Source organism: Phyllosticta citriasiana (genome assembly GCF_038021145.1).
Source record: "Phyllosticta citriasiana strain CBS 120426 chromosome Unknown IWZ02scaffold_8, whole genome shotgun sequence".
In the NCBI taxonomy this organism is placed as follows: Eukaryota; Fungi; Ascomycota; class Dothideomycetes; order Botryosphaeriales; family Phyllostictaceae; genus Phyllosticta; species Phyllosticta citriasiana.
The window spans coordinates 1139623-1166637 of NW_027117285.1; the positions used below are offsets into that span (position 1 = coordinate 1139623).

The following is a 27015-nucleotide window of genomic DNA, read 5'->3' on the forward strand; positions in this document are numbered from 1 at the left end:
ATTTCGGGCTGGGCCGCGCGAGGTGGGCCGAGGCTCTCACCTCCCGTGACCTTCGGCATCGGGTCACGTGGGCTGCATCTCAACTACCCAAGTACCTAGGTCCCGTCTCAGGCTTCCCTCGTCGGCAACACCACTACTTTGCCTCGTTCTTTTTTTTTTTTTTTTTTCTTTTTTCTTTTTTCTTTCTTCACGGCCACAGCCACCAGAGCTGCGAATCTCCAGCTCCATCCAGTCCTTTTCCCCGCTGAAGTTTCGTGATGGCTCGGCCTAATCAGCAGCGACATCGGCTCCGAAAGCAGCAACAAAGTTCCGTTCGTGTCGGTCTCGCCAAGTCCTCATCCCGCACTGAGGGTCGTCTTTCTCTGGGCGCCAGGGAGCATGCCTGCTGAGAGACGTGGAGATTGGTCGATTAGATCAATCTAATCAGGAGCTGCATGAGGGACTTTCCCTATGGAGATGTGCAATTCTCCCGTGTGTCTGTGTACGGCCTCACGCTCATGCGCCATTGAACAAGGTCATGACAATGCCCAGCCTGAAAATTTTGAACTCAGTCGACGCATGGCGGTCCGTCTCGCCTCGTCGCTCTTTACTCTGACACGTCATAAACCTACCGCGCCAGTGGAATGGATTGAAAAGCCCATCCAGTTCCCTCCTTCCTTCGTCCTGCTCTGGTTGCACAAGAGCATGGCCTCCGACCCTGCCCCTACCCCTCCCGACGTCGTCGACGACTCCAAGCACGACGCCAAGGCCCCCTCATCTGACCACCATGAGGTCCAATTGCTGGGAGCGACGAGTCCTGGTGTCAAGCGCATCGAGGCCATTTCTGCCCACTTGACCTTGTTTGACCGCGTCTTCCTCTTCGTTGGCGTGTTCCTGATTGCCTATGCATACTCGCTCGATGCTTCCGTCCGCTCAACATATCAAGTAGGTTGTACATGAACCGATTCGACGGACCCCCGGCTGATGCAATCCAGACAACTGCGACTGCGTCTTTCAGCCAACACAGTCTCCTGGCATCCGTCAATGTCCTCAGAAGCGTCATTGCTGCTGCCGGTCAGCCCACGGCATCCAAGATTGCCGACGTCTTTGGCCGTGTCGAGCTGGTGCTCGTTTCCATCTTCTTCTACGTCCTTGGAACCATCATCGAAGCCGCTGCCACCAATGTTTCCACCTTTGCCGCCGGCGCCGTTTTTTATCAGGTGCGTCCTGCCGATCTCAACCTCAAATACGAGCTAACAATGTCAGATTGGTTACACCTTTGTGATTCTCCTCGTTGAAGTAATTGTAGCTGATGTGACGTCTTTGCGTTCTCGTCTCTTCTTCTCGTACATTCCAGCCACTCCGGCCCTCATTAACACGTGGGTCAGTGGAGACATCACTTCATCGACACTCAAGACCACCACTTGGCAATGGGGCGTCGGCATGTGGGCCATCGTCTACCCAGCCAGTGCCATCCCTCTTCTGGCTGCTCTGCAGATAGCGCACCGGCGAGCCACCAAATCCGGAGACCTTGCCGGCTACAAGACGCCGTTCCAGATCCTTGGCGGCCGAGGTCTTGTCACTGCCCTGTTTTGGCAATTGGACACAGTTGGCATCATCCTGATGATTGCAGTCTTTGCCTTGCTCCTCGTCCCCCTGACGCTGGCTGGAGGTGTCTCGAGCAAATGGCAAGATGGCCACATCATAGCCCCGCTAGTCGTGGGCTTTTGCTGCATTCCCGCCTTTGTCTGGTGGGAGATGAAGGCAGTCCACCCCCTGATTCCGTTCAATCTCCTCAAAGACCGTGCCGTCTGGGGTGCTCTTGGCATTGCCCTGATGCTCAACTGGACCTGGATGATGCAGTCTGACTATCTCTATACGGTTCTGATTGTTGCCTTTAACGAATCGATCAAGAGTGCTACGCGTATCATATCGCTATACAGCTTCTGCTCTGTGCTAACCGGTTGGATCTTGGGTGTTGTCGTATTCAAGGTGCGCCGCCTCAAGCCCTTCATCGTTTTCGGTACCTGTCTTTGGATGGTCGCCTTCGGACTGCTTATCTACTATCGGGGCGGCGAGAGCGGACACAGCGGCATCGTCGGCGCGCAAATCCTGCTGGGCATCGCTGGTGGGCTGTTCCCGTACCCAGCGCAGGCATCAATCCAGGCGGCCACGCGGCATGAGCACGTTGCCATCGTGACGGGTCTCTTCTTGGGCATGTACAACATCGGATCCGCGCTGGGCGCGTGCGTCTCGGGCGCCATATGGTCGCAGATTCTGCCCAGCGAGCTCAAAAATGAGCTGGGCGACGCCGACGCGACGACCGTCTACGGCGACCCCCTGAGTTGGGCCGCAAAGTACCCTCCTGGCACCCCCCAGCGTGACGCCACCATCACCGCATACCGCCACGTCCAGCGCTACCTCTGCATCGCTGGCATCGGTCTCTCGGTGCTGCTTATCTTCTTTGGCCTTGTGTTGCGCAACCCTAGGCTCACCAACGAGCAGTCCCTTCCCGACGCCGAGCAGTTTGACAGCGACTCTTCTTCGCCTGAGGTACACGGGGTCGAAAAGCAACCGAGAAGTGGTCTTCGTCTCAAGTTTTGGCGCAGGGATTGAGTAGCGCAAGTTGCCAAGTTGGTGGGAGGTTAATGGGGTTCAAAGTGCATGTGCATAATGTAGACTCGCTCCTAATCTTCCATTGTAAATATTTCAATCGCTGCATGTTTGACACAAAGAGAAGGATCCAAGATGGCATGAGTGCCGGATCCAGTTCGGGCTTCTTTACGACAGCAAAGCAAGCAAAAGACATACCACCCTACTCAAACCACCATCATGCATCAGCTGAAGCCTTCCCCAGTCCCCTGACCATGTGGTTGTACTAGCACGAATCAAAAATCGATGCCACGCAAACTCTCGCGCATCCCTTGCTGGACTCAAGCAGGCCAGGAAGCCGCGAAACATGCCTCTGAGAAACGGAGACCAAGGCAAGGAATCACAAGCGGGCAGGTCGGAGGGAGGAGCAAGAAAAGTGACAAAACAAAAATCGTCCGCTCATGCAATTTTGCTTTTGAGCAGTGGCTGCTTACGCCTCGCAGCCCAAGCTCGCCAGCCCTGTCGATTGTGGAGGGCCGGTGACATGCGCGGTGCGGTTCATGCTGATGCCGAGAGGCCCTTTGAGACGTCCTCCTCACCTGTTGTGCCTTCCGGTCGGTCGATTGTTACTTGTTGTTGTTGCTGCTGCTGCTGCTGCTTGTTGCTTTTGGGAGGGATGGGAGCTGATCTGATCGTGCGCGTTTTGCCGTGTCCGAGTACAAAAAAGACCGTTGCTGGTGCGGCGGCGGCGGCGGCCACCATCAGACCGCCATGTCAGGTCATGACCGGCAGATTGAATCGATTCCGGTCAATCAAGTATGAGCTCGTGGCGGAAAAGACCGTCGACCGTCGCTACCTACTCGCCAGCTTGTAGATCATCAACATTGGCCTCTTGGTCCACCGTGTTTCTCTTCGGGCTCCCACGCCTGGTCTCGACCGGATGCTTTTCCAGGCTCTCATAGTACTGCAGCAAACTGCCGACGAGAAACGCCCAGCTGCCCCAAAAGGTGCTGCATGCGGCCTGGTACTGTGCCCAGGTGTCCGCCATGTCGTAGCCAAACGCAGGGCTGAGCGTGAAGCCGACGCCCCCAAGCATGTTCCACGCCCCGACGTGCCACCCCAACTGGCCGAGGGCGGGCTTCAACCAGTGCGTCTGCGTTTCCAGCATGAAAAGGAACCCTGAGACGATGAAGCCGAGCCCGCCCACGACTTGTGGCGTCCAGTACACGCCGTCAATCAGGCCGTCGGCCATGTGGTTGTAGATACCAGGCAGCGCCGCGAAGCCGGCGATCCAGAAAATGGTGGCTGCCACGAGTTGGATCAAGCACGCCCAAAAGCCAAGCTCGTACGCGAAGCGGGTGCGTAGTTGGGTGTACGAAGGGAACCAGCACCATGATTTTTCATCGTTTGGGTCGCTATTGGTTGAGGCGCCATGCTGATTCTGACCTACCAGGTTGCGGGTATTCGCGTGGTGATGCTCACATGCACTGCGCTTTGGAGTTAGCTGCACCGTGTATATACTTTTCTCAGCGTCCAAAGCCGGCTGGGAAGAAGAGTGGTTGGAACCATGTTGGTCGAAGACAATGGATAGTGCCCAGCCGAAGCAGCCCGCCCGATTCTCATTGACAGCCTCGAGCATCAGCAAGATCGAGCCAACTTCAAAGATAGTTGCGCCTATGAAGACGGTAGTCCCACCGCCGTACAAAATTTCGTTGTGGAATTCAGATGACGGCATGATCAGCGGGAGAAAGACGAAGAAGCCGTTGATGACCCAAATGACGCTGCCGGCGGTGAAGATCAATGCCACCAGGTACGAAATATCACAGACTGGAAACTGGGAGAAGATGCGAGCAAAAGCCCAGGCGATGCCAGGGCGATGGCCTGGCGGCTGCAGGAATTGTACTTGCACGCCTTTGGCATTCTCCAGAGCAGATTGGTCCAGACGCGTCGCATGACGCCCCTTGCGATTGTTGCGAGAGGTCCACTTATAGAAAATACCGGGAACCGCCCCTTGTCCCTGATGTTGGGTATCATCGACGGCAAAATGAACGCGCGTTGGGTTCAGAAAGGGCAAGGGACCTTTGAAGCGATGGCGACGGAAATGGGGATGCTCACGGTGGCGCAGCAGTTCCCGATGATTATGAGAGGCGCGATTGCGGGAGGGTCCATTGTGTTGCATGATGAAGGGTGGCAAAGAACGAAATTTCCCAAGGCCGACTCAGTGGGATGCCGGGCGGACGTGAAGACTGGGCGCCCACGGCATGCTCACCTGACGATGGAGACGACCTCTCCCAGCGGGTTTTGGCGGGATTCAACTTGTGAGAAGCTGAGGTGGGTGTGGAGCTGACTGTATGTGAAGGGGATGACAACCAACTAATGATGACGTGTGGAGAAGCGAGCGTTGGTTTGCCAAAGGCTGATGTTTTCGAAAAGACGGCAAAGATGTGCAGTCGAATCTGATTCTTGCCCCCGCGCGCTTGAGCTTTGCCGCCGCCGATGAAGGATGACTGCAGTTGTGCTGCCGTTGGCTGGCAGGCAGTGTGATGGATGCGGTGACGAAGATGAGGTGCAGATGGAGTTGCGGATGCGACCCGGAGACAAGCCGAGAACGTCATCACCACTCTCCAACTCGCACGACGCGCTCTTCTCACCTCTGCCCCGAAAGACAATGCGCCCAACAGACCTTTGTCCATCCACTTTTTCCCGCTGCAGCAATCTGTGTCACTATCATTACGCCCCCCACCAAGGAGGTGGTCGCGCAGGATCGAGGACCCCGACTTAGGCTTATGCGGATCCTTGGAGAGGGTGGAGCTCCTCGAGCAGATCTTCCACGCTTGCATCAGGCGAGAAGATGAGGTGAGGTACTTGGTTCGGCCAAGAAGATCCAAGATCCACCCGGTCTTTTCGCTAGAGGCAGGGGTAGCCGTGATGTTGTGGACGTCGTTGGCCCAAGGAGGCTGTCAGTGGCGCTCAACACTCTCGAGCGATTGCGGGACCGTCCAGCAGCCGCTATCGATAGAGTCCTTCCGCTCCGATGTTGGACCAAAGCCGTCTTTGCCGTCACCGCCGGCAAACCACCTCACTGCTGGCGCCTACCGACGCACACCAGGTAAGCAAATGTGGTTACAGCTGGAGTGTTGCGTGTTGGAACACGGTCGACGTCTGACGGGAGCTCCCGCAACATTGGTTCATTTGGGACTTCTCTTTGGCCATGCAGTCGTGAGCACAGGGTCTGTCATCCAAGCAGTGGCATGTTGGTCGCGGTTTAGGTATGCCGTAGCAAGTGCACTTCTGACAAGACGGCACCATGTCCAAGTCGAATCAATATTGAGGCTCTTAATAGCCCCGGCCACCATTGGCCTTGGCTGCCCCTGTCCTCGACGTCGAAGTCGACGGCTGGATGACACCAAGAGTAGATTCCTTCCGGTAAAGAAGTAGTGTCCCTTCCATCCAAACAACGGCTTAGGAGTGTAGGAATGCAGGATTCTCATATTGACGGCGGTAGTCTCTGCTCTCTCGGATCCCCTAAATTTGGGTCAGTCTAATTTCGGTGCCGAATTTATAGTTTCTTGGGGTTCCGCAGTCAACACGGCACCAAATTTCGCCGTGCAGTCTGTGCAAACTTTAATTCATCCTCTGTCCGCTCGGGAAGCTTGACGATGACACGCTCGCTTGGGATGGCCAAGGCAGCAACCACGTAGACTGTTGGTGAGAGCGGCACTGCCTGTAAGCTCGACACCATGACCTCTGGTCAATCACGTCCAACGACGAGAGATATTCAGTAAATGGCGCGTGTATACTGGACGTGTCAAGGCGGTTTAACATAAATGACTTGTTGACCTTCACTGCGCGCGGCTTCGGCGAGCTTAACACCATGACCTAGATCCAACAAGCTTCTCTCACGTGATTGTCGTGGTCAATGTTCGCTCGCCGGTGAAGATGGCGGCCGAGCCGGAAGGTCACGATTGCACAGCGAGCGTTGGCAGCGGCGATTGCCGGGCAGGCTTGCACAAGACAATCACAGATGGGCAGACACTCGGTCAGCCTCGACCAGTGGTGGTTCCGCAGCGTCTGACAGGCCAGAGAGTCGGATGGAGCATAAGGGCCGATCGTGGTTGGGGTGTCAAAGTCAAAAATACAGCGAGCGCATCGCCGGATGCTGAGACGTATCGCGAGGCGCCTGTTGGCGATGACGGAACATGAAACCCCAAGTCTTGAGTTTTTGCGTACGGCAACTCAGAGTCGACGGTCGCCAATCAAAGCGTGGAGACCCCAGGCAGGTCGACATGTTTAGAGTAATAGGCACGCCGCTGAGTCAGTGAAGCGGCATCAGTAGGCCAAACTAGATAGACGAGCAAACTCTATTTCGACGGATGGTGGGAAGCTGACCGGGTTTGCAAAGCAGACTCCCTGACGATGCATCTGAACCGGGACAGAATCTCACGATGACTGGAAATTCAGGGCCGTCTTGCTCAGGATGGAGCTCGAGTGAGGAACTATGATACGGCAAGCGTCGTCTCTCTGCCGGATGCCACACGTGTCTGACCATGTCAGACAAGCCGCACGAGGGTTGAACCGACTCAGCCTCGTCTGGGAGCATTTGCCTCGACTTGCGAAAGACGCAGCAGCAGCGGCGGCGGCGGCAGCGGCGGCGACAGAGACGTGTATTCACAGCCAAAGCGAATCAGCCGCAGTGTGGGCAGCTGGGAAGCCATGGCACGACATGACGTGAAGCTGTGTTCGACGACGAGTTGCTTCTACTGTACCCGCCACCAGCTCAAGGCTGGCTTGCGGACGAGTCGAGAAGCAGAGACACAAGAGGTACGTTCCAACCTCTTTGCTGACTCTGGACCCTGTCTTTTCGGCGACGAAGCGCATGGGGCAACAATAGCCGCAGCAAAAGCAAAAGCGAGGGCAGCAGGCCTTTTGTTTGCGATGCACGTCCGGGGCGGTAGGCAAAAGGGGGGGGGGGGGGGGGGGGGGGGGAATATAAAGAATGAAAAAGAGGAGGACCCTTGACGCGAAAGCAAATGTTTTAGGTTTTGGACACCGTTGGCGTCATTTCTCGGCAGCGTGCAGCGCAGCGAAAGGGCTAGCGTGCGTCAGTTGCGAGCGTGATAGCATTCTGATTGATGGGAGGTCATGGTGGTTGTTTGCGATTGCGATGACAATGCTGGACGACGTGAACGTCAGCAGGGCGGGTGAGTGGATGGGGACAACCCTGTGGACGACAACGGAGGTGGCAGTTTCAGTGTAGCTGAGGTTGGGCGAAACGTCGGTGGAAAGGCAGTCTCGACACGACAGGGAGTCTAGAGCAAGTTGGCAGACAAGCTTAGCACGCAATGGCGCACATGGAGAGGATGGGAAAAAATAACCATGGACACGAGCTGGCTTTGGGGCTGCAGGCGTGACGGGGTGGAGAAGCTTGGGCCAGCGTGGCGAAGCATTCATGTCGAGTCGCGAAGAGCACACCACAGATTGGCAAGCGGGTGTTTCGCGCGGGTCCACGGCAATCTATGCGCGGTGAGTGAGGATCCCCTCCCTGGCCAGCCAACAACGACGTGTTTGGATGATGCGGGGCGATCAGAGGAATAACGGCAGAGGCGAGGCAGTTGAGTGAAGGTGTCGTCGCGATTGAGTCATGTATCGATAAGCGGCGAGGGAGGGACTTGTGAGTGTGGCCGGGCAGTGAGGTGAGTGGCCAAGCGGTCCGGCGGTGGAAAATTCGAGAGCTTTGGCGGTTGGGCGAAGGCGGCCGGATTGGGAGTAGAGACGGCTAGGCCAGACTGTTGGTTGGGTGGGTGGGTGGAGTCAGTCAGTCATTCATGCGGCCGGTCAAGTTCCTTCTTGATGCCACGTCTCTCTCTTCGCTCGCTCGCTCCATCCAAAATCTCAGCCGCCCGCATGACCTGGGTTGCCTGAAACCCGCTGCCCGACGTGATTGGCCCCGCGTCCCACAATTTCCCATATTATTATCTCCCAAAGCTCAGAGGCTGAATTGCTGTCGTGTCGCCCGCCCGCCAATCACACACACATTCAGCACCCATTATCGACTGCGACTGCGGTGGGCAGACATTCCGTCCGTCGTCTGCGCAATTCATCGTGTCGAATTTTTGACTGACTTTGACGCTGGCGCGGAAACATGGCCATCAAGGCATGCAGTTGGCCGGGAGAGCAAAGAGGATGGATGAATGGGCGCAGGGGCCTGCCAGAGCGACTGGTGCGATGCGAGACGATGCGATGCAAGCTGCAAGCTTCAGAGACGACCGACTGACTGCAGATGAGATGCACGACCGGAAGCAAGCAGGCCCACAAGAAAGCGAAGGAAAGCAGGGCCAGGGTGCCCGGCGCCAGGGCGGAGACCAGGGCCAGGGCCAGGGCCACAACTACGACCACGACCACAACCATAACCATAACCACGACCAGGGCCACGACGTGACGCACGCCAGGGATGGCGGCCAAAGTAACCTGCACGAAAAGAGGCTTGGAGGCTTGGGGCGGCGGCGCTTGGTGCTTGGTGCTTCTGATCCTTCGTCAATCCACATCCCGCCGTAAGCCTTTGTGTCCCAGCCCATGTCCCATTGCGCCAGGGGGTGGCCCGCTGCCTCTCCGTCTTCGTCATGGCCGCTGCATGCGCTGAACCCAAGACCCCTGTCTCGCCTTGCAACGGTGCGTCGGTGCTTCCCACTTATCACTGCCCGCACCTCGGCTGCCAACTTCCCTGTCCACTTCCGTCCACGCCCTTTCTCCTTCCACTACTACTCCGGCTCCTACTGCTACTACTACACTACTACTACTACTACTACTACTACTACTCACCACCCTCCTCCTACATCATACCCCCCTAAAAGAGACCGCCTCATCCGCCTCTCCTCGACTATCTTTCCTCCCTTCTCTCCTCTCCTCTCCTCTCCTCTCCTCTTCACGCTCCCTAGGAAATCCTGGTGTTTTCCTGTCCTTCCCATCCAACTTTCTTGTTTTCCCTCTCTCTCCCCCGTCTTGGACTTCTTCGCTGGATCCCCAAGGCCATTTGCTCTTCTTCCGCACCATGTTACCGACTCCCCCGGCTTCTCCAACCCTCAACGGCTGCATCGCTCCCACTTCCAGGCCCGACCACGTTCCCAGTCTGCAATTCACCGGAGTCCTCGGCGAGGGTGCTTACGGAACCGTCTACAAGGCCGTTGACGTTCACACCGGGATCCAGTACGCAGTCAAGGCCCTGAACAAGCTCAATCTCGAGCCCCGTCAGAGGAAATTCCAGCAGCGCGAAATCCAGCTCCACCACCGGGCTAGCAACCACCCCAATGTTGTTTCCTTGGTCAAGATCATGGACTCCCCGGACTGCACCTACGTGGTCCTGGAATACTGCCCGGACGGCGACCTTTTCTCCAACATCACCGAGCGCGGAAGATACGCTCGTAATGAAGAGCTTGCGCGGAGTGCTTTCCTTCAGATCCTGGACGCCGTGAGCTACTGCCACTCCCTTGGGATCTACCACCGGGACTTGAAGCCCGAAAACATCCTAGTCACGGACAACGGCAACACCGTGAAGCTGGCCGACTTTGGCCTAGCCACCTCTGATCCTTTGACCTCTGACTTTGGATGCGGTTCCACCTTCTACATGTCACCAGGTTCGTACACTAAGCCAATCCTCTTTTTCCATACTGTACTGACCGTGTGCAAGAATGCCAACAACCAAACCCAAAGGCGTATGCTTCATACAAATCCGCCCCCAACGACGTGTGGTCCTTGGGTGTCATCCTGGTCAACCTCACTTGCGGCCGCAACCCTTGGAAAAAGGCTTCTCTTGAGGATTCAACATTCCGCGCCTTCATGAAGGACCCTAACTTCCTCCGCTCTATTCTGCCCATTTCATACGAGTTGGACGCCATCTTGCGCCGAATCTTCGACACCAACCCAGACACGCGGATAAGGATCCCTGAGTTGCGCGATGCGATTCTTAGGTGTCCTCGCTTCACCAAGCCTGCTGGTCCTCCGGTCTACGCCCCTGCTCCTATGCCTTCTCCCCCTCTCCAGCCTTACGACCAATGCGCTGCCGGGTACCAGCCTGGTCTGGTGAATCTTCCCCAGCAGTACATGGCCAATTACGTTCCACAGGTCCCAATTTCCCCTCCACCTTACGCTCTACAATTTCCTCGCTTCTCCAATGCGTCGGGCAACTCGGGGTCCGACACTGGTTCCGTCTTTTCACACGCCTCGTCAGCCTCGTCGGCCTCTTCGCACTCGGCCTTGTCATCCACTGCGGTCCAGTGTCCAGGAGGCATAGTTTCCCAAAACTCATACGTCGCTCCGGCCAATGCTTGGATAAGTCCGTTCTTCCAGCACGCTGGAAACCTTGTCAAGCAGTTTTCTCAGCAGTTATCCTTCCAACGACCCCTCTGCGCCCACTAGGTTCCAGGGTTATCCGGAAACCCACGCTCGCGCACTCCTCGGATGCTTCTCACGCCTTCACGACACTGTTTTATCTTTCAAATACTCCACTTTCAAAAAATCACGACGAGACGAGGACCTTTACCGTAATTTTTTCCTGTTAGGTGTTTTCAGGTTCTGCGAATGCGCGGATGCGCAACATTCAACGGCGTCCCAGGAACGGCCGGTGCGGGTGTCAACGTTTGTCTTGCTACGAATAGGAAATAGAGGACTGGGCCGGCTCCAACTGCATTTTTTGCCTACACGTTTTCTGGTTTGGTCACGCGGCGGCCGAACACTTTTCGACTTGAAAGAAAGGGGAGCGGATTTCTTGCTTTTTCAATTTTCCCCAAGAGTTTTCTTTTGACACTGGGATGGTTGTATTTGATACTGCAAAGGGGGAAATGGGTTCAAAATGATGGCATTTCAGGGAGTTCTCGTGATCCAGCTGGAACCTCGAACTACGTTCGCTTCTCTATGTACGCGTTTAGGATGCCGACATTGTACGATTATGCGCGAGCATGGCTGTTAGATGGCCTTGAAGTTGTTGAAGCCAAGCCAAGAGGCACGGCCAATGGAATTGACTCCAAAGTCTACGACGTCGCACACTTTGCCACATGCCGATAGTGATTGGGTGATTGCCATGAATGACGAGGCTGGCATGCGCAGAGCCCGTGGCAAGGCTGGGCTTTGCATGGCGGCGGTTGGGCCAGTCAAGACAAGTTCACACGCGTCGTCGCCCTGGCTACATGGAGTGAGTGGGTTGCATCAAGGGGGTAGAGAGGGTTGGAGTTGTCCACGCGAAGCAGAGCTGAGGCCGTTGCCATGGACACGCGATGGATTGCACAAGAGAGGCACACGCGCGAAACCCTCCCACTCAGCGCCTGACACACGGCATGCTCCCGTGGGCGTGCCGGTCCTCGCTCCCGCACAGCAGCAGCAGCAGAGACGAGGCGCATCTGTCGAGAAATCCGGAACCCTTGCTGTTGCCAGAGGAAAACACCTCCACCCACCCACCCACCCACCCCCATCCGACGACGTGCAGCAGCCATGCGCCATGCGCCCAGCCCAAAACATGCAAAAGAGGAAAAAAAAAAAAAAAAAAAAAAAAAGAAAGGGCGTCGTCGCCTTTGTCTTTCCCCGCCACTCCTTTGTGCAATGTGGCAGGCAGGGCATTGGCTGTGAGGCGACAACAATCAATCCAACCGTTGGGGCCCCAGAGATGTGCGGTTGCAGCTGTTTCCCATGTGTTCGTCTTCAAAGCCTCTTTTGTGCCGCTGATGCGTCTGCTGCGTCTCGTCTCACTGCACCGCGCGCCGCCTCCGCCTGCCTGCCAGCCTGCTTGCTTGCTTGCTTGCTTGCTTGCTTGCTTGCTTGCTCGCCTTGCGCGCCTCCCTCGTCGCAATTCTCCGTCTGTCTGTGTCTGTCTGTGTCTGCGTCTGTCCGTCTGTCCTCTCTGTGCGTGTCCGTCAGACACCACCCGACCACTCCCTCCCTCCCTAGATAATCTCACCCTGACTCCATCCTTACATGCTCATGTCTTTTCCGCGGCTGCTGCGCAAACGGCGGTGACCTTTTCTTCTTCCTTCTCTTCTCATTCTCGTCGCATTCTCGCGCTCCTTCTTCTCCGCGCTTTTCCCCGTCCGTCGTTCGTAATGTAGCTTGCCGACCTCCCCACACCGTCTGGCTGGCTGGCTGGCTATGTGGCTGGCTCGCAGGCTGGTGGTCTGTGAAACGGCCACCGTGGCCGCCGCTCTGGACTTTGCTCATCAATGCCGCTTGCCTCCCGTCTTCCGTCGAGCCATCGAACTGCTTGGTTGCCCGTGCCACTCTCCTCACCGCTACATTTGATCATGATGCTGCTTCTCGTTGTGCATGTTTGAGGGTTAAAGATGTTGCAGCCCGCTCCCGAGACGCCTCTCTAGTCGACGGCTTTACCCGCAGGCCTCCCTCACTCTGTCCGTCTCGGGCGTACGTCTTTGTCGAGCATCCGGGCTCAGACGCAAAAGTCGTCTTCCAGAATACCCCGTCGCCTTGGTCAGCGTTTGACCACGACAACGACGACGATCCTTCGGCGCAGGTAAGGGGATGGGCTTTGAGATTGATCGGCATATTGACACCCTCAAGGTGGTAGTGTTTCAAATCTGTTGGATCGTTAGCTTCAGTGTTACTAGCTGGGTTTTGTCGGTGTGCTTCCAAACCTCGTCTCTTGGACCTCAGGATCACGATGAGACCGGCGACCACCAGCTATGCAACGCGCGATGCGACAAGACTTGTACAGATGCAAAACACGTCGCGCGGGCAAAGGGAAGAGGGATGGTGGACAAGATGCTCTGAGACGCGCGATTGAAGATTGCTCCTGTCCATATTTTTGAACGATACCTACTCTACGAGGTCGAGCCGCGGAGCCCCCTCGTCCGATCTCCGTGTTTCTTTCGCTTCTGTTTCGTTTTTCCACTGCCGACATAGTCCAGTCCATGCGAGGAGGACCCGTAGCGCCACTGGTGAGGAATGCCATTGCCTGCTGAGAAATATCCGATGCGCCGAAACTCCACCAACCTTGTCGACCGATATGCATTGCCAAAAAGATCACCCAGACGCCTTCCTTCACCGCCGCGCTTTGGGGATTCTGATGACCACCTTTTCGCCATCTTCCTGGAGCTGCCAACCGACTCCATTCAACTTGACGAGTTCCTCCCAGGCCCTTCCGGTGCATTTTTCGATGAAGCACTTCTCAGCGTTGAAGTAGCTCCTGCCGATGCACTTGAGGGCGTGCAACCTAATGTCCTCCTCCTTGAATTCCATGATCCGCTTCTGATAGCCTTCCACCCTCTTGGACAGCCGCCAGAAGGTGACCCAGTCGTCCATGACCAACGCTTTCAACAGATTGTCCACTCTCCCTGTTGGATCGTGGTATCCATATTCGACCTTGCTCTTTTTCCTGAAGGCGGTGGCCAAGTCTCCTTGCCGACAAGCGATATCAAGAATGTGCAACCCGGCGAATTCGTTAAACTCGGATGTGGTCAAGGGCGTATGTTCATGGATGGCCAGAAGCAGGTGGAGCAAAGCTGGGAGATATGATTCCCAGGCCCTACTCAGTATCGAGGCATGGATTATGAATATATAAGCCCGCTGGGCGAAACGGTCAACACGATGCGAGGACAATATTCCTTCTCGAAGCTTGCGCATGGCAGAAAGGATCATTTCCAGCTCGACACTCGAGTTCCTGCTGGCTATCGAAGGGGCCTGTAGAGTCTGCGACGGGTCACGCTTAGTCGATGGGTTCATGGATAACTTGACCGAAACAGGCGCGCTCTTCGACATGTTTAACGAAGGCCGCACGTATTTCGGTACACTGATGTTGGCGGTCTTGAAAGGGACGGTGGATACTTTTTGCGCTGTTGCTCGAGCTACCGGAGTCGCAGAAGCGTCGTTTGCAAGGTATAGCGCCTCGAACTGCTTCTCCAGCTTGTCTGCGCCGCCAGCTCCGGCGCAAAACTTCATGTAGCGCTCCACAATCTTGTTGTAGTAGCTCTCCTGGGCGCGAAAGTCGTTCAGCCTAGGCCGGTGTTAGCATCCCGCCGGGACTGGGACGGCCGGGGGTGCTGAGCGCGCCTTGTCTCTCCCTTGGACGGCAAGCCATAGGCCTCGAGAGGATCGGATGGGGCCGACTTCAGCCTGCTCCATTGCATCGAGGGGCCTCGCCGCCCAGTGGGCCGTTGTTGAGTAGTCATTTGGATCGACAAGGGCGTGTTGGTGGCGCGAGGGTGGTGGTGAAGAGTTGAATACCTACGTCCGTAGGAGGTCTCTGTTGGTGTGGACGGGAATGAGGCATCGACGTCACACCCGCACCTGCAGGCCCGACGGGACCCGAGTCATGTGGCGGGCTCAATTTCTCTGGACTCGTGTCAGTTATTTCTTCCATGGATTCAACCATCGATTTCTGTTGAATCGGACCATCGGCCGGTTGGCCAGAAGAGAGGAGGACGGCTCTTCCTTGTCTCTCTACTCCCATCTCTGAAATCCCCCCGTCTCCCTACTTTTGGCCGACTCGTCACAGAATGGACGCCGTCAAGCATGCGGCCCGCGCGACTGCCGACGCTGAGCAACGCCTGGAATCGCGTCTGACGTTGCTCTGGCACGAGATCCAGCCATGGCAGCAGGACAATCACTACATCCGCAGCGGTTATCGACCAATGTCCAACTCATACTTTGAATCAATCAAGAGCCTCTTCTACATCCACAACGAGACTGTAAATGTGTACAGCCACCTTCTCGGCGCCGTTGCCGCGGCCTTGGGGAGTTGCCTGCTTTATTCGACCCTCAAAGCGCGTTACGAGACTGCCAATCAAGAGGACATCTTGATGTTTGGCTGCTTCTTTGCGGGTGCCGCCATGTGTCTTGGTCTGAGTGCCACTTACCACCTCTTGAGCAACCACTCTCCCCGCGTGGCCAAGCTGGGCAACAAGCTCGATTACATGGGAATTGTCTTCTTGATCTGGGGTAGCTTCATTCCAAGCGTCTACTACGGCTTGCTCGAGCATCCTGACCGCGTCAGATTCTATTGGATCATGGTGAGCAACGCGATCAAATTTGTCTCCTTGTCAAGGTCGAACCAGTGCACTCATTTGGCAACAGATAACCACCAACAGTCTGGTCTGCGCCATTGCTGCCGTGTCTGAGAGGTTTCGGACGCCGGCGTTCCGACCCATCCGGGCTGCTATGTTTGTCGGCCTCGGTCTTTCAGCAATTTTTCCAGTCGTCAGCGGACTCAGACTATACGGCATTCAAAAACTTCGGGAAAGAATTGCCCTTGACTGGCTCGTGTTGCACGGGCTGCTCTACATAGTCGGTGCGGGCATCTACGCCGTAAGCTTCACTGACACCCTGAACTGGTTGGCAGAGGCTAATTCTCCCTAGGCCCGAATTCCTGAAAGGCTGTCTCCTGGAAGTTTTGATATTTGGGGGAGTTCCCACCAAATCTTCCATGTCTTGGTCTTGTGTGCCGCGGCCACTCACTTGACGGGTCTCTTGAAAGCTTTCGACTTCCAGCATAATCAACCGTATGTCACGCATGACCGCCTTCAACTCCTGGGCCCAAAGTGGTTTTGAGAGTAGAGAGTCTCTGCAGAGGAAATGAGCCTGCTACCCGAGGTCATGGACGCTTCGTGACTGTGGAGCAATGTCTAAGGTCAAAACATCCACTCTCACGAGGTCTCTCAGCACGTCCATGACTGCTTTCGTGCTTAGCATTTGACACTGGTCGCAGGTGCCATTTTTATCAATTAAGGTACGTTTTCATCGATCCCGAGTTAGACGAGAGAATCTTGTACAGAGACGCCAAATATTGAATAAACAAAAGTCCGAACCTGCAAGCTCCACGTCCTTTGAATCTATTCCGAGACTATGAATAGCGCGAAATGATGGCTTCTTCAAGGACCGCGTGCCCGTGCGCCTTCGACACTGGGACAGAGGCGCAACGGGAACAACACAGTGTACTATTATTGACTCTCGACCCCAGATCATTTCTTCTTCTGCGTGAGTTCGACGTTGGATTCCTGGTGTGCCAAAGAGATTCATACAGCCCCCTGAAGCACAAATGCTCCGGTCAAGCGCCGCTGCTCAACGCCTACGGAGGCAGCCTTATTCTGCCCAGTCCAAGGCCCAGACTCAACTGTTGGCACGGGAGGAGCCGCCCAGGTTTGCAGACGTCGCTCATCGGCTCGCGTCACGGTGGAGAAGGTGGCGTATCCGGTAAGCGGCGGTGCCGGCAGCCACACCACCGGCCATGCGCCGGCGACAGTGCCTGGTCAAGGCACCTCCGGCGCTCGTGTCTCCTTGTCGCGCGACTCCTTTTCCACCCTTTTTCCAGCGCATGCGTTCACCTTTTACGAGATTGGTCCCCAGTTTTTCCAGCAGGGCCCCCTGCTTGCTTGCAGTTGACAACCGCCGTTGACCATGGCTCGACCAGCCAGCTTCTATTTATTCAAAAGCCATGGAGCTGTGTCTCGAGGCCTCCACACTCTCCAGCCGACTGTCGTTTGCATCGTCCCACCATAGTCCTTCTTTCTGATAGTAATCCACGGTCTTTACCATAATTCTACGATTCGACATGAAGTCCGTTCAGGCCGCCGCTCTCTTTGCGGGAGCCCTTCCCTTCGCCGCCGCCGCCACCAATCCGAGGGGCTTCAATATGGCCGCACAGAAGCCAGATGGAAGCTGCAAGACTCAGGCCGACTGGGCGTATAACTTCAAGAACATGAAGTCGCTTGGCGACTTTACCGACGTCCGCGTTTACGCCTCCAGCGACTGCAACACGCTTGCGCTTGCTGTGCCACCCGCGATTGACCAGGGCATCAAACTTCTGGTTGGCGTTTGGACCGAGGACGAGGCCCACTTCCAGGCCGAGAAGGACGCCCTCGAGGCGGCCATGACGGCGCACGGCATCGACTGGATGTCTGGAATTTCTGTCGGCAGCGAGGATCTCTACCGGGGTGATACCACTGCCGACATTCTGGCCCAAAAAGTTTATGATGTCCGGGGAATGGTGAGCCAGGAAAAGTACGGCGGCTCGAACATTCCTATTGGTCACGTCGACACCTACAACGCCTGGAATGCTTCGGCTGCGGCACTGTTCAAGGCCGTCGACTTTGTCGGCATGGACGCCTACCCTTACTGGCAGAGCGTCGACGTCTCCAAGGGCAAGGAGACGTTCCAGCAGGCCCTCACCGAGACGCAAAACAACATCAACACCTACAACTCCAACGCCAAGCTCTGGATCACCGAGACTGGTTGGCCCACTGCTGGCCCCGACTACGGCAACAGCAAGGCCACCGTCGCCAACGGCAAGACCTTTTGGGACGATGTCTTCTGCGGCGTTACTCCCGACTACCCTACCTGGTGGTACATCAACCGCGACTACTACGTTGCTCCGGCTTCCCAGGCTTTCGGCGTTCTCGATGAGAACTTCAGCCCCCTTTTCGACCTGACTTGCCCGTAAATCAGACGTTCCATTGCAAGGAGTCTTGGGGATCAGGGCCATCCAGGCACACGTATAGACTCGAGCTTTCAATAGAGACTATGATCGATAATGGACGACGACACGGACTTGCATTATAGCTGTATCAATCAAATCCTTTGACGCCTATCCCTTGCTCTTGACCTTGCTGCAAAGGTGATTGGTGCGTGATTGTCTTGCTTTGTCGATCAACTATTGTGTCCTCCTCATACTCCAGGTCCAAACCTGCACATTTCAACCCGCCCCTTTTACAATTGCTGTGGCTTTCTTCATGGTAGCTCCTTCTACCATTGGTCCGCGAACCGAACCTCGACTCCCCTTTCTGTAATGCGTGCATCCCAATGGCAACAACACCTCCGCACAAATTCCATGGTGGCTTGAGGGGGGGAAACAATGCTCTTTGTATCCACCGCTGATCCATTAAACTCGCGGGTTTCTTTCTCCAAAGCAACTGGAGATGCATCCCAAGCACAACGCTTCTAGTCCAATCACTGAAACTCCCAAAAAGCATTGCACCCAGCAACCTGGGTAGTCGACCTCTAAGTGCAACATGCACATTATGATCACATCCAGGGGCACTGAACCCAAAAAATAAAAGGGGGGAAAAAGAAGCAGCGACCCGGGATTGAACCGGGGACCTCGGGATGGATGCCGTTGACTATTTACTGCAATCCTACGCTCTGCCGCTGAGCTACCGCTGCATTCTCAAAAGTTTAGCTGAAGAATATGATTTATAGCTCCTAGCGCGTTTCGCGCTGGTTTGATTGATTGATTGATTGATTGATTCATTAATTAATTGATTATTTTACGTCTTACTAGAGCTATAGGCTATCTAAGACGGAGCTATCTATAGGGGATTAATTAATTAATTAATTAATTAATTAATTATTTTACGTCTTACTAGAGCTATAGGCTATCTAAGATGGAGCTATCTATAGGGGATCCTACGTACGTTTATAAGGTAAGTAGGGATGCCTAGCTAAAGGATCTTATATAATAAGGTACGATTCTTAGTATAATATCGGTATAGGGTAGGTATAGATAGATAGTTTATCTAGGCTCTTTTTAGGTAAGGGGGGGCTAAGGACTAGCCTTCCTACCATTATCTAAGTAGATAGGTAGTATGGAGTAAGAGTAAGGAAAGGAAGGGGGATAGGGAGAAGGTATACATAGAAAAGTAAATATAGTATAGGATAGTAGGTAAGGCAGATTATATATATACTCTACTATAGCGTTCTAGTACTATCCCTAATAGTACTATTCTTAGTTAGCATTATATAACACCTTTCTTAGCACCTATAAAGGTAAAAAAAGCAGGTAAGGTTTTTAACTAGTAGCATCCATCTTCTAGCTAACTAGTATAGTTAGCTAATACTTATTATAGAAAATAAAGAACACTTAAGAACCTAGGTTTAATCTATATTAATATTACTTATAATTTAATCTAGCCTAGTTACCGCCGTTAGATAACCGCACATTAACATTATTACTAATAATAGGGCTCTATATACCGCCCTAGCCTAGGTATACTATATAGATAAACAGCATTAAGCCCTTACCTTACCGCTAAACAGTTATCTAATTATTATTAGGAGTAGGAGGGTTTAGCTAGAGTAGTTATGGAGTAGTTATCTAAGTTATATTAACACCTTCCTAATCTAGAGGGCTAGGGTCTTAGTAGAGGCTCTATATAAGGTAGAGGAGGGATATAAGCCTAGAGGGTATTAGGTAGATTATAGATAAAGGGGTCCCTTCCTAGATTATCTTTAGTTAGAGGGGTTCTAGGGTGGTACCTACGGGAACTATAAGTAGAGGGATTATAGAGCTTATTATTTACTCTACTAATAGAGCTTAGAATAGATTCTCTCTTCTTCTTTTTACTCTTCTTTTCCCTTAGTCTACTCTTTATATGTGCTATGCCCTAGTAGAAACCTTCGTCCAACATATAAATTTAAGTATGAATTATTAACCGACGTCTCCTTAGAATAGCTCTCTATAGGGTATAGAGGCTATATTCCTACTATTATTATTATACGCCTAAAGCACTTCCTATATTACTTCTTTCCTAGTAGAGCTATAGAGTAGGCAGTTACTAATAAGATGTTATAGTATTTATCGGGCGGTATTATTATAGCTATAGTTATCCTAGGCTATCTTACTAAACTATAATAGGTAGGCTTTAAAGTAGCTATAGTTTAGTTTTAATTAGAAGTAGGCTAATACTTCTAGTTATCTATACTTAGGGAGTTAGATAGATGTCCTTAGTATAGATAGGAAGTTATATACGTATAACCCCTAGGATAGTGTTATCTATACTTTCTAGTATTATATAGTATATACTATCTATTCTACTATAGTTCTTTATCGTACGCGCATCCTAAGGAGGGTAGTGCTTAAATAGTTATTCTCTAGGGTTAGCTTAGTAGCCTCCTTTATAAGGGCGTCTACTTATAGGTTTCCTCTAATCCCTATATAGCCTAGGGCCTATAAGAAGGTAAGACTACCTTATCTAGCCATAATTAAGTAGCCTATATCTATAGCTTAAAGTTATAGTCCTTAACCTAGTAGGTTAGATAGGGTTTAGAGGCGGTATAGTATAGCTTAGTTATCTATATACACTATAATCCATTATCCTAGCTATTTCTAGGTAGCTAACTCTATAGCCCTTATAAGTGCCTCTAGTTCTCTATCATATATAAGCTAGTATGGTCTAGTATTTCCTCTATATCCTACTACTACTCTTATACTATCTTATTAGGTATTATACGCTATGATTCCTATACCTACTCTATTTCCTTTTAGGATAGATAAAGCGTTAGAGTATAGAATAACTACCTAAGTTATATATTCTATACGTCTAATATGTACTTAGGCTTCTTATTCCTTTAGGAGGTAGCTAATCTTAACTTCGTATAGAGTAGTCTTTTTCTATAGGGGAAAGGAACCATGTTTAATTAGGCTTTTAGTACCTATTACTAGGTCCGAAATTATACTCTAGATATGTTTAAGTTATATCTATCATCCTAGTATGTTCTCTTATTTAAACTTATTAATAATTATATATACTAGGTATTAGTGACTAAGCTTAAAGAGTCGTATAGCGTACACTTAAAGTAACATATTACGCCTTAGGTAGGGGGGGAGAAGTCCTACTTTAATTTCTATAGGGGTAATTAGGAAGGTCTAAAAGGCTCCTAGGATTTAGTATAGTCTATTATTTTAAAGTATTTATTTAAGTATCTTAGATCTACTAACTTACTAGAAAACTAGGGACCTATAATCTACTATACTTTATACGTAAGCTAGGTATAGTTATTAGACGGTAGTAGGGAATAGTCTATGTTATATATTAGCTAGCCGTATGAGCCTACTAAGTAATTACTTTACTTAGACGTTCCGAATTATTATATATAGCTAGAATAATAGGCGTATATTAAACTATATCCTAAGCTATTAGATGAGTTACTTTAGCTATACTATATAGTCTCCTAGGAGTATAATTATAGCTTACTTAGCCTCGTCTAAGCTTATAAAATAGATAAGGTCTATTTTATCTTTATTAAAATCGACGGTATATTAGGTTCTAAGTGAGAAAAGCTAGTTAGCTTCCTACTAGAGGATCTATATATTTTTCTTCTAGCTCGTTAAGGAGATTATAATTAAAATATCATTAATGTATAAGAGGAATCGGACTAAGTAAGAGGAAAAGAGTTTTCATATGTAAATAAGAAATAGGATTAGTGAGACTAGGCTTCCCTAGGGGATTCCTAAAACTATTAGATGAAGGTCCTCTTATTAGCTATTAAAGGAGATCTAGAGTTATTACCTACTAGTAAATATCTTTACCCATGCTAGGAGGGAGGTAGGGAGCCTAATTTCCCCTATTATATATAAGAGCTAGTTATAGGCTATATGATTAAAGGCACCTTATATATTAAGGAATAGGGTTAATATCTTATACTATGCCCTCCTCTTATCTTAGATAATATGTATAAGGATTATTACTATATTAATTACTAACTTCTATAGTTATCTACCTATTTAGGATGGGTATAGAAGGTAGGTAGCTTCTATAAGCGCTCTAAGATGTTTTATAATAATGTATTTAAGGACTTTTCCTAGGTAGTTAAGTAGGGAGATAACTCTATACGCTTTTAGGTCTACGTAATTAGGTTTCCCTAGCTTCTTAAGTATTATACCTACCGCTTCTCTCTAGTATTCTAGGTGATATCTATACGTAAAGAAGGTTTAGTATATCTAGGTAAATTTTTTAGGATGAGCGTCATACGCCTTAGTAATTATCTTCTAGTAGATCTAGTCTAGCCTAGGGGTGGTGCCTTTAATCTTACGAGAGTAGGCATCTATAGGGGATACTACGTATGTTTATAAGGTAAGTAGGGATGCCTAGCTAAAGAATCTCATATAATAAAGTATAATTCTTAGTATAATGTTAGTATAGGGTTATTATAGATAGATAGTTTATCTAGGCTCTTTTTAGGTAAGGGGGGGCTAAGAACTAGCCTTCCTACTATTATCTAAGTAGATAGGTAGCATGAAGTAAGAGTAAGGAAAGAAAGAGGAACGGGAATTAATTAATTAATTAATTAATTAATTAATTATTTTACGTCTTACTAGAGCTATAGGCTATCTAAGACGGAGCTATCTATAGGGGATCCCGCGTACGTTTATAAGGTAAGTAGGAGTGCCTAGCTAAAGAATCTCATATAATAAGGCGCGATTCTTAGTATAATATTAGTATAGGGTAGGTATAGATAGATAGTTTATCTAGGCTCTTTTTAGGTAAGGGGGGGCTAAGGACTAGCCTTCCTACCGTTATCTAAGTAGATAGGTAGTATAGAGTAAGAGTAAGGAAAGGAAGGGGGATAGGGAGAAGGTATACATAGAAAAGTAAATATAGTATAGGGTAGTAGGTAAGGTAGATTATATATATGCTCTACTATAGTGTTCTAGTACTATCCCTAATAGTACTATTCTTAGTTAGCGTTATATAATACCTTTACTAGCACCTATAAAGGTAAAAAAGACGGGTAAGGTTTTTAACTAGTAGCATATATCTTCTAGCTAACTAGTATAGTTAGCTAATACTTATTATAGAAAATAAATAACGCTAAAGAACCTAGGTTTAATCTATATTAATGTTACTTATAATTTAATCTAGCCCTATCACTACTATTAGATGACCGTACATTAATATTATTACTAATAATAGAGCTCTACATGCCGTCCTAGCCTAGGTATACTATATAGATAAATAGCGTTAAGCTCTTACCTTACTACTAAATAGTTATCTAATTATTATTAGGAGTAGGAGGATTTAGCTAGAGTAGTTATAGAGTAGTCATCTAAGCTATGTTAATACCTTCCTAATCTAGAGGGCTAGGGTCTTAGTAGAGGCTCTATATAAGGTAGAGGAGGGGTATAAGCCTAGAGGGTATTAGGTAGATTATAGATAAAGGGGTCCTTTCCTTAATTATCTTTAGTTAGAGGGGTTCTAGGGTAGTACCTATAGGAACTATAAGTAGAGGGATCATGGAGCTTATTATTTACTCTACTAGTAGAGATTAGAATAGATTCTCTCCTCTTCTTTTTACTCTTCTTTTTTTCCCTTAGTCTACTATTTATATATGCTATGCCCTAGTAGAAACCTTCATCCGACATATGAATTTAAGTATGAATTATTAACTAAAGTCTCCTTAGAATAGCTCTCTATAGGGTATAGAGGCTATATTCCTACTATTATTATCATACGCCTAAAGCGCTTCCTATATTACTTCTTTCCTAGTAGAGCTATAGAGTAGGCAGTTACTAATAAGATGTTATAGTGTTTATCGGGTGGTATTATTATAGCTATAGTTATCCTAGGCTATCTTACTAAACCATAATAGGTAGGCTTTAAAGTAGCTATAGTTTAGTTTTAATTAGAAGTAGGCTAATACTTCTAGTTATCTATACTTAGGGAGTTAGATGGACGTCCTTAGTATAGATAGGAAGTTACATATATATAACCCCTAGGATGGTATTATCTATGCTTCCTAGTATTATATAGTATATACTATCTATTCTACTATAGTTCTTTATTATACGCGCATCCTAAGGAGGGTAGTACTTAAGTAGTTATTCTCTAGGGTTAGCTTAGTAGCCTCCTTTATAAGGGCGTCTACTTATAGGTTTCCTCTAATCCCTATATAGCCTAGGGCCTATAAGAAGGTAAGACTACCTTATCTAGCTATAATTAAGTAGCCTATATCTATAGCTTAAAGTTATAGTCCTTAATCTAGTAGGTTAGACGGGGTTTAGAGGCGGTATAGTATAGCTTAGTTATCTATATATACTATAATCCGTTATCCTAGCCATTTCTAGGTAGCTAACTCTATAGCCCTTATAAGTGCCTCTAGTTCTCTATTATATATGAGCTAGTATAGTCTAGTATTTACTCTATATCTTACTACTACTCTTATACTATCTTATTAGGTATCATACGCTATAATCCCTATACCTACTCTATTTCCGTTTAGGATAGATGAAGCGTTAGAATATAGGATAACTACTTAAGTCGTATATCTTATACGTCTAATATATACTTAGGCTTCTTATTCCTTTTAGAGGTAGCTAATCTTAACTTCGTACGGCGTAGTCTTTTTCTATAGGGGAAAGGAACCATGCTTAATTAGGCTTTTAGTACCTATTACTAGGTCTAAAATTATATTCTAGACATGTTTAAGTTATGTCTAGCATCCTAGTATGCTCTCTAGTTTAAACTTATTAATAATTATACGTACTAGGTATTAGTAACTAAGTTTAAAGAGTCTTATAGTATACGCTTAAAGTGATATATTCCTCCTAAGGTAGGGGGGGAGAAGGCCTACTTTAATTTCTATAGGAATAATTAGGGAGGTGTAAAAGGCTCCTAGGATTTAGTATAGTCTACTATTTTAAAGTATTCATCTAAGTATCTTAGAGCTACTAACTTACTAGAAAACTAGGGACCTATAATCTACTATACTTTATATATAAGTAAGGTATAGCTATTAGATAGTAGTAGGGGATAGTCTATATTATATATTAGCTAGCCGCATAAGTTATCTAAGTAATTACTTTACTTAGGCATTTTAAATTATCGTATACTACTAGAATAATAGGTATATATTAAACTATATCCTAAGCTATTAGATGAGTTACTTTAGCTTTACTATATAATCTTCTAGGAGTATAATTATGGCTACCTTAGCCTTATCTAAGCTTATAAAATGGATAAGGTCTATTTTATCTTTATTAAAGTTAACGGTATACTAGGTTCTAAGTAAGAAGAGCTAGGTTACTTCCCGCTAGAGGATCTATGTATTTTTCTTCTAACTCATTAAGAAGATTATAATTAAAACATTATTAATATATAAGAGGAATCTTACTAAGTAAGAGGAAAAGAGCTTTTATATATAGATAAGAAATAGGATTAGGAAGACTAGGCTTCCTTAGGGGATTCCTAAAACTATTAGATAAAGGTCTTCTTATTAGCTATTAAAGGAGATCTAGAGTTATTAACCGCTAGTAAATGTCTTTACCTATACTAGGAGGGAAGTAGGGAGCCTAATTTCCCCTATTATATATAATAGCTAGTTATAGGCTACATAATTAAAGGCGCCTTATACATTAAGGAATAGGGTTAATATCTTACGCTATGCCCTCCTCTCATCCTAGATGATATGTGTAAGGATTATTACTATATTAATTACTAACTTCTATAGTCGTCCACCTATTTAGGATAGGTATAGGAGGTAGGTAGCTTCTATAAGCGCTCTAAGACGTTTTACTATAATGCGTTTAAGAACTTTTCCTAGGTAGTTAAGTAGGGAGATAACTCTATACGCTTTTAGGTCTATATAATTAGGTTTCCCTAGTTTCTTAAGTATTACTCCTACCGCTTCTCTCTAGTATTCTAGGTAGTATCTATACGTAAAGAAGGTTTAGTATACCTAGGTGAATTTTCTAGGAGAAGCATTATACGCCTTAGTAATCATCCTTTAGTAGATCTAGTCTAGCCTAGGGGTGGTGCCTTTAATCTTATAAGAGTAGGCATACTATACTTCCTTATCTATAAGGGAGGGCTAGTCCTATAGCCCTTCCTTATAGTTTATCTAGTCGCGTAGGGGGACGTATAGCGGTAGGGGGAAGAGTTTCTAACGGAAGGCAGTATACTTACTATTATATGATGATTAGAGTTAATCTTAAAGGTTACGTATCTAGGGGATCCACTTAGATTAGGTTAATTTCATATATACTATTACCTTATAGATAGACTAGGGTATTTCTTTTATAAGGAAGTTATTCTAGTACTCTTATTTTACCTACTTAATGGCCGTATTATACATATTCTATACTTATATGTATATAACTTAGTCCTAATATGCCCTACGCCTTACTTATATAGTAGTTATCCTTAAGGCTATAAGGAGTAGGGACTACTATAGTTTTTATTACTATCTAGGTATTACCCGTAGGATACTACATTTAGCTACTATCTCTATTACCTTTATAAGGCTTCATCTAAGTTAGTCTAGGTCCTCTTATAAGGTCCTACTAGAGAGTATATATTATGCCCTATTAGGAAGGGCTTAGATAAGTAGAATTATAATCTTATTTAACTCTTCTTAGACGATTTACCTATATTAGGCCTAGTTAGCTTTTTTAACGTTAAACCGTAGTAGAGGTATTAGTATATCCCGAAACTCGTCGTACGCGATAGTAAAGAGAATAGCGTTATAGTTAGATAGGGGGTTCTCTTATAACTACTAGTCGATCACTTAAGCGGTAATTATTAGAGTGTATAGGGATAGGTTACTAACTATTTCCCTTTCCATCCCTATATAAAAGAAGGTACCTACTCTAGGCTAGTTTTAGAGTTTAAGGCAGTTTTCCTTAATCTATTTATATAGAGCTTCTACTTTATAAGATTAGGGGGAGAGTAGGTCCTACGTTAG

The 27015-nt window shown here is 48.9% G+C and overlaps 7 protein-coding genes and 1 non-coding gene across 8 annotated transcripts; 5 read left to right on the forward strand and 3 right to left on the reverse strand.

The window, feature by feature from the left end:
• Positions 1-684: 684 nt before the first annotated feature.
• On the forward strand, positions 685-2595 carry IWZ02DRAFT_379627 (major facilitator superfamily domain-containing protein; the record flags this gene model as incomplete). Its single annotated transcript, XM_066765051.1, has 3 exons — positions 685-924; positions 975-1199; positions 1246-2595. 3 exons carry the CDS (start codon positions 685-687, stop codon positions 2593-2595), a joined length of 1815 nt encoding a protein of 604 aa, XP_066621825.1.
• Positions 2596-3183: 588 nt separating this feature from the next.
• IWZ02DRAFT_298402 (uncharacterized protein) lies at positions 3184-5124 on the reverse strand. Its single transcript, XM_066763890.1, has one exon. It carries the CDS (start codon positions 4748-4750, stop codon positions 3428-3430), a length of 1323 nt encoding a protein of 440 aa, XP_066621826.1. The 5' UTR covers positions 4751-5124; the 3' UTR covers positions 3184-3427.
• A 4249-nt stretch (positions 5125-9373) lies between these two features.
• Positions 9374-11258, forward strand: IWZ02DRAFT_298444 (negative regulator of sexual conjugation and meiosis). The gene is made up of 2 exons (XM_066763892.1): positions 9374-10202; positions 10256-11258. The coding sequence occupies exons 1-2, from the start codon at positions 9620-9622 to the stop codon at positions 10981-10983; spliced, it is 1311 nt and encodes a 436-aa protein (XP_066621827.1). The 5' UTR covers positions 9374-9619; the 3' UTR covers positions 10984-11258.
• Positions 11259-13608: 2350 nt separating this feature from the next.
• Positions 13609-14735, reverse strand: IWZ02DRAFT_421706 (uncharacterized protein; the record flags this gene model as incomplete). The annotated part of the gene is made up of 3 exons (XM_066765850.1): positions 13609-14316; positions 14416-14560; positions 14596-14735. The coding sequence occupies 3 exons, from the start codon at positions 14733-14735 to the stop codon at positions 13609-13611; spliced, it is 993 nt and encodes a 330-aa protein (XP_066621828.1).
• Positions 14736-14784: 49 nt separating this feature from the next.
• IWZ02DRAFT_298532 (hemolysin-III related-domain-containing protein) lies at positions 14785-16179 on the forward strand. The gene is made up of 3 exons (XM_066763894.1): positions 14785-15575; positions 15640-15870; positions 15922-16179. The coding sequence occupies exons 1-3, from the start codon at positions 15063-15065 to the stop codon at positions 16111-16113; spliced, it is 936 nt and encodes a 311-aa protein (XP_066621829.1). The 5' UTR covers positions 14785-15062; the 3' UTR covers positions 16114-16179.
• Positions 16180-16249: 70 nt separating this feature from the next.
• On the forward strand, positions 16250-17471 carry IWZ02DRAFT_298480 (uncharacterized protein). The gene has a single exon (XM_066763893.1). The coding sequence runs from the start codon at positions 16422-16424 to the stop codon at positions 17097-17099; it is 678 nt and encodes a 225-aa protein (XP_066621830.1). The 5' UTR covers positions 16250-16421; the 3' UTR covers positions 17100-17471.
• IWZ02DRAFT_379256 (glycoside hydrolase superfamily) lies at positions 17114-18001 on the forward strand (the record flags this gene model as incomplete). The annotated part of the gene is made up of 1 exon (XM_066765034.1): positions 17114-18001. The coding sequence occupies one exon, from the start codon at positions 17114-17116 to the stop codon at positions 17999-18001; it is 888 nt and encodes a 295-aa protein (XP_066621831.1).
• A 628-nt stretch (positions 18002-18629) lies between these two features.
• IWZ02DRAFT_t80 lies at positions 18630-18720 on the reverse strand. The gene has a single exon. It is a non-coding gene; the product is annotated as a tRNA-Cys (tRNA).
• Positions 18721-27015: the final 8295 nt, after the last annotated feature.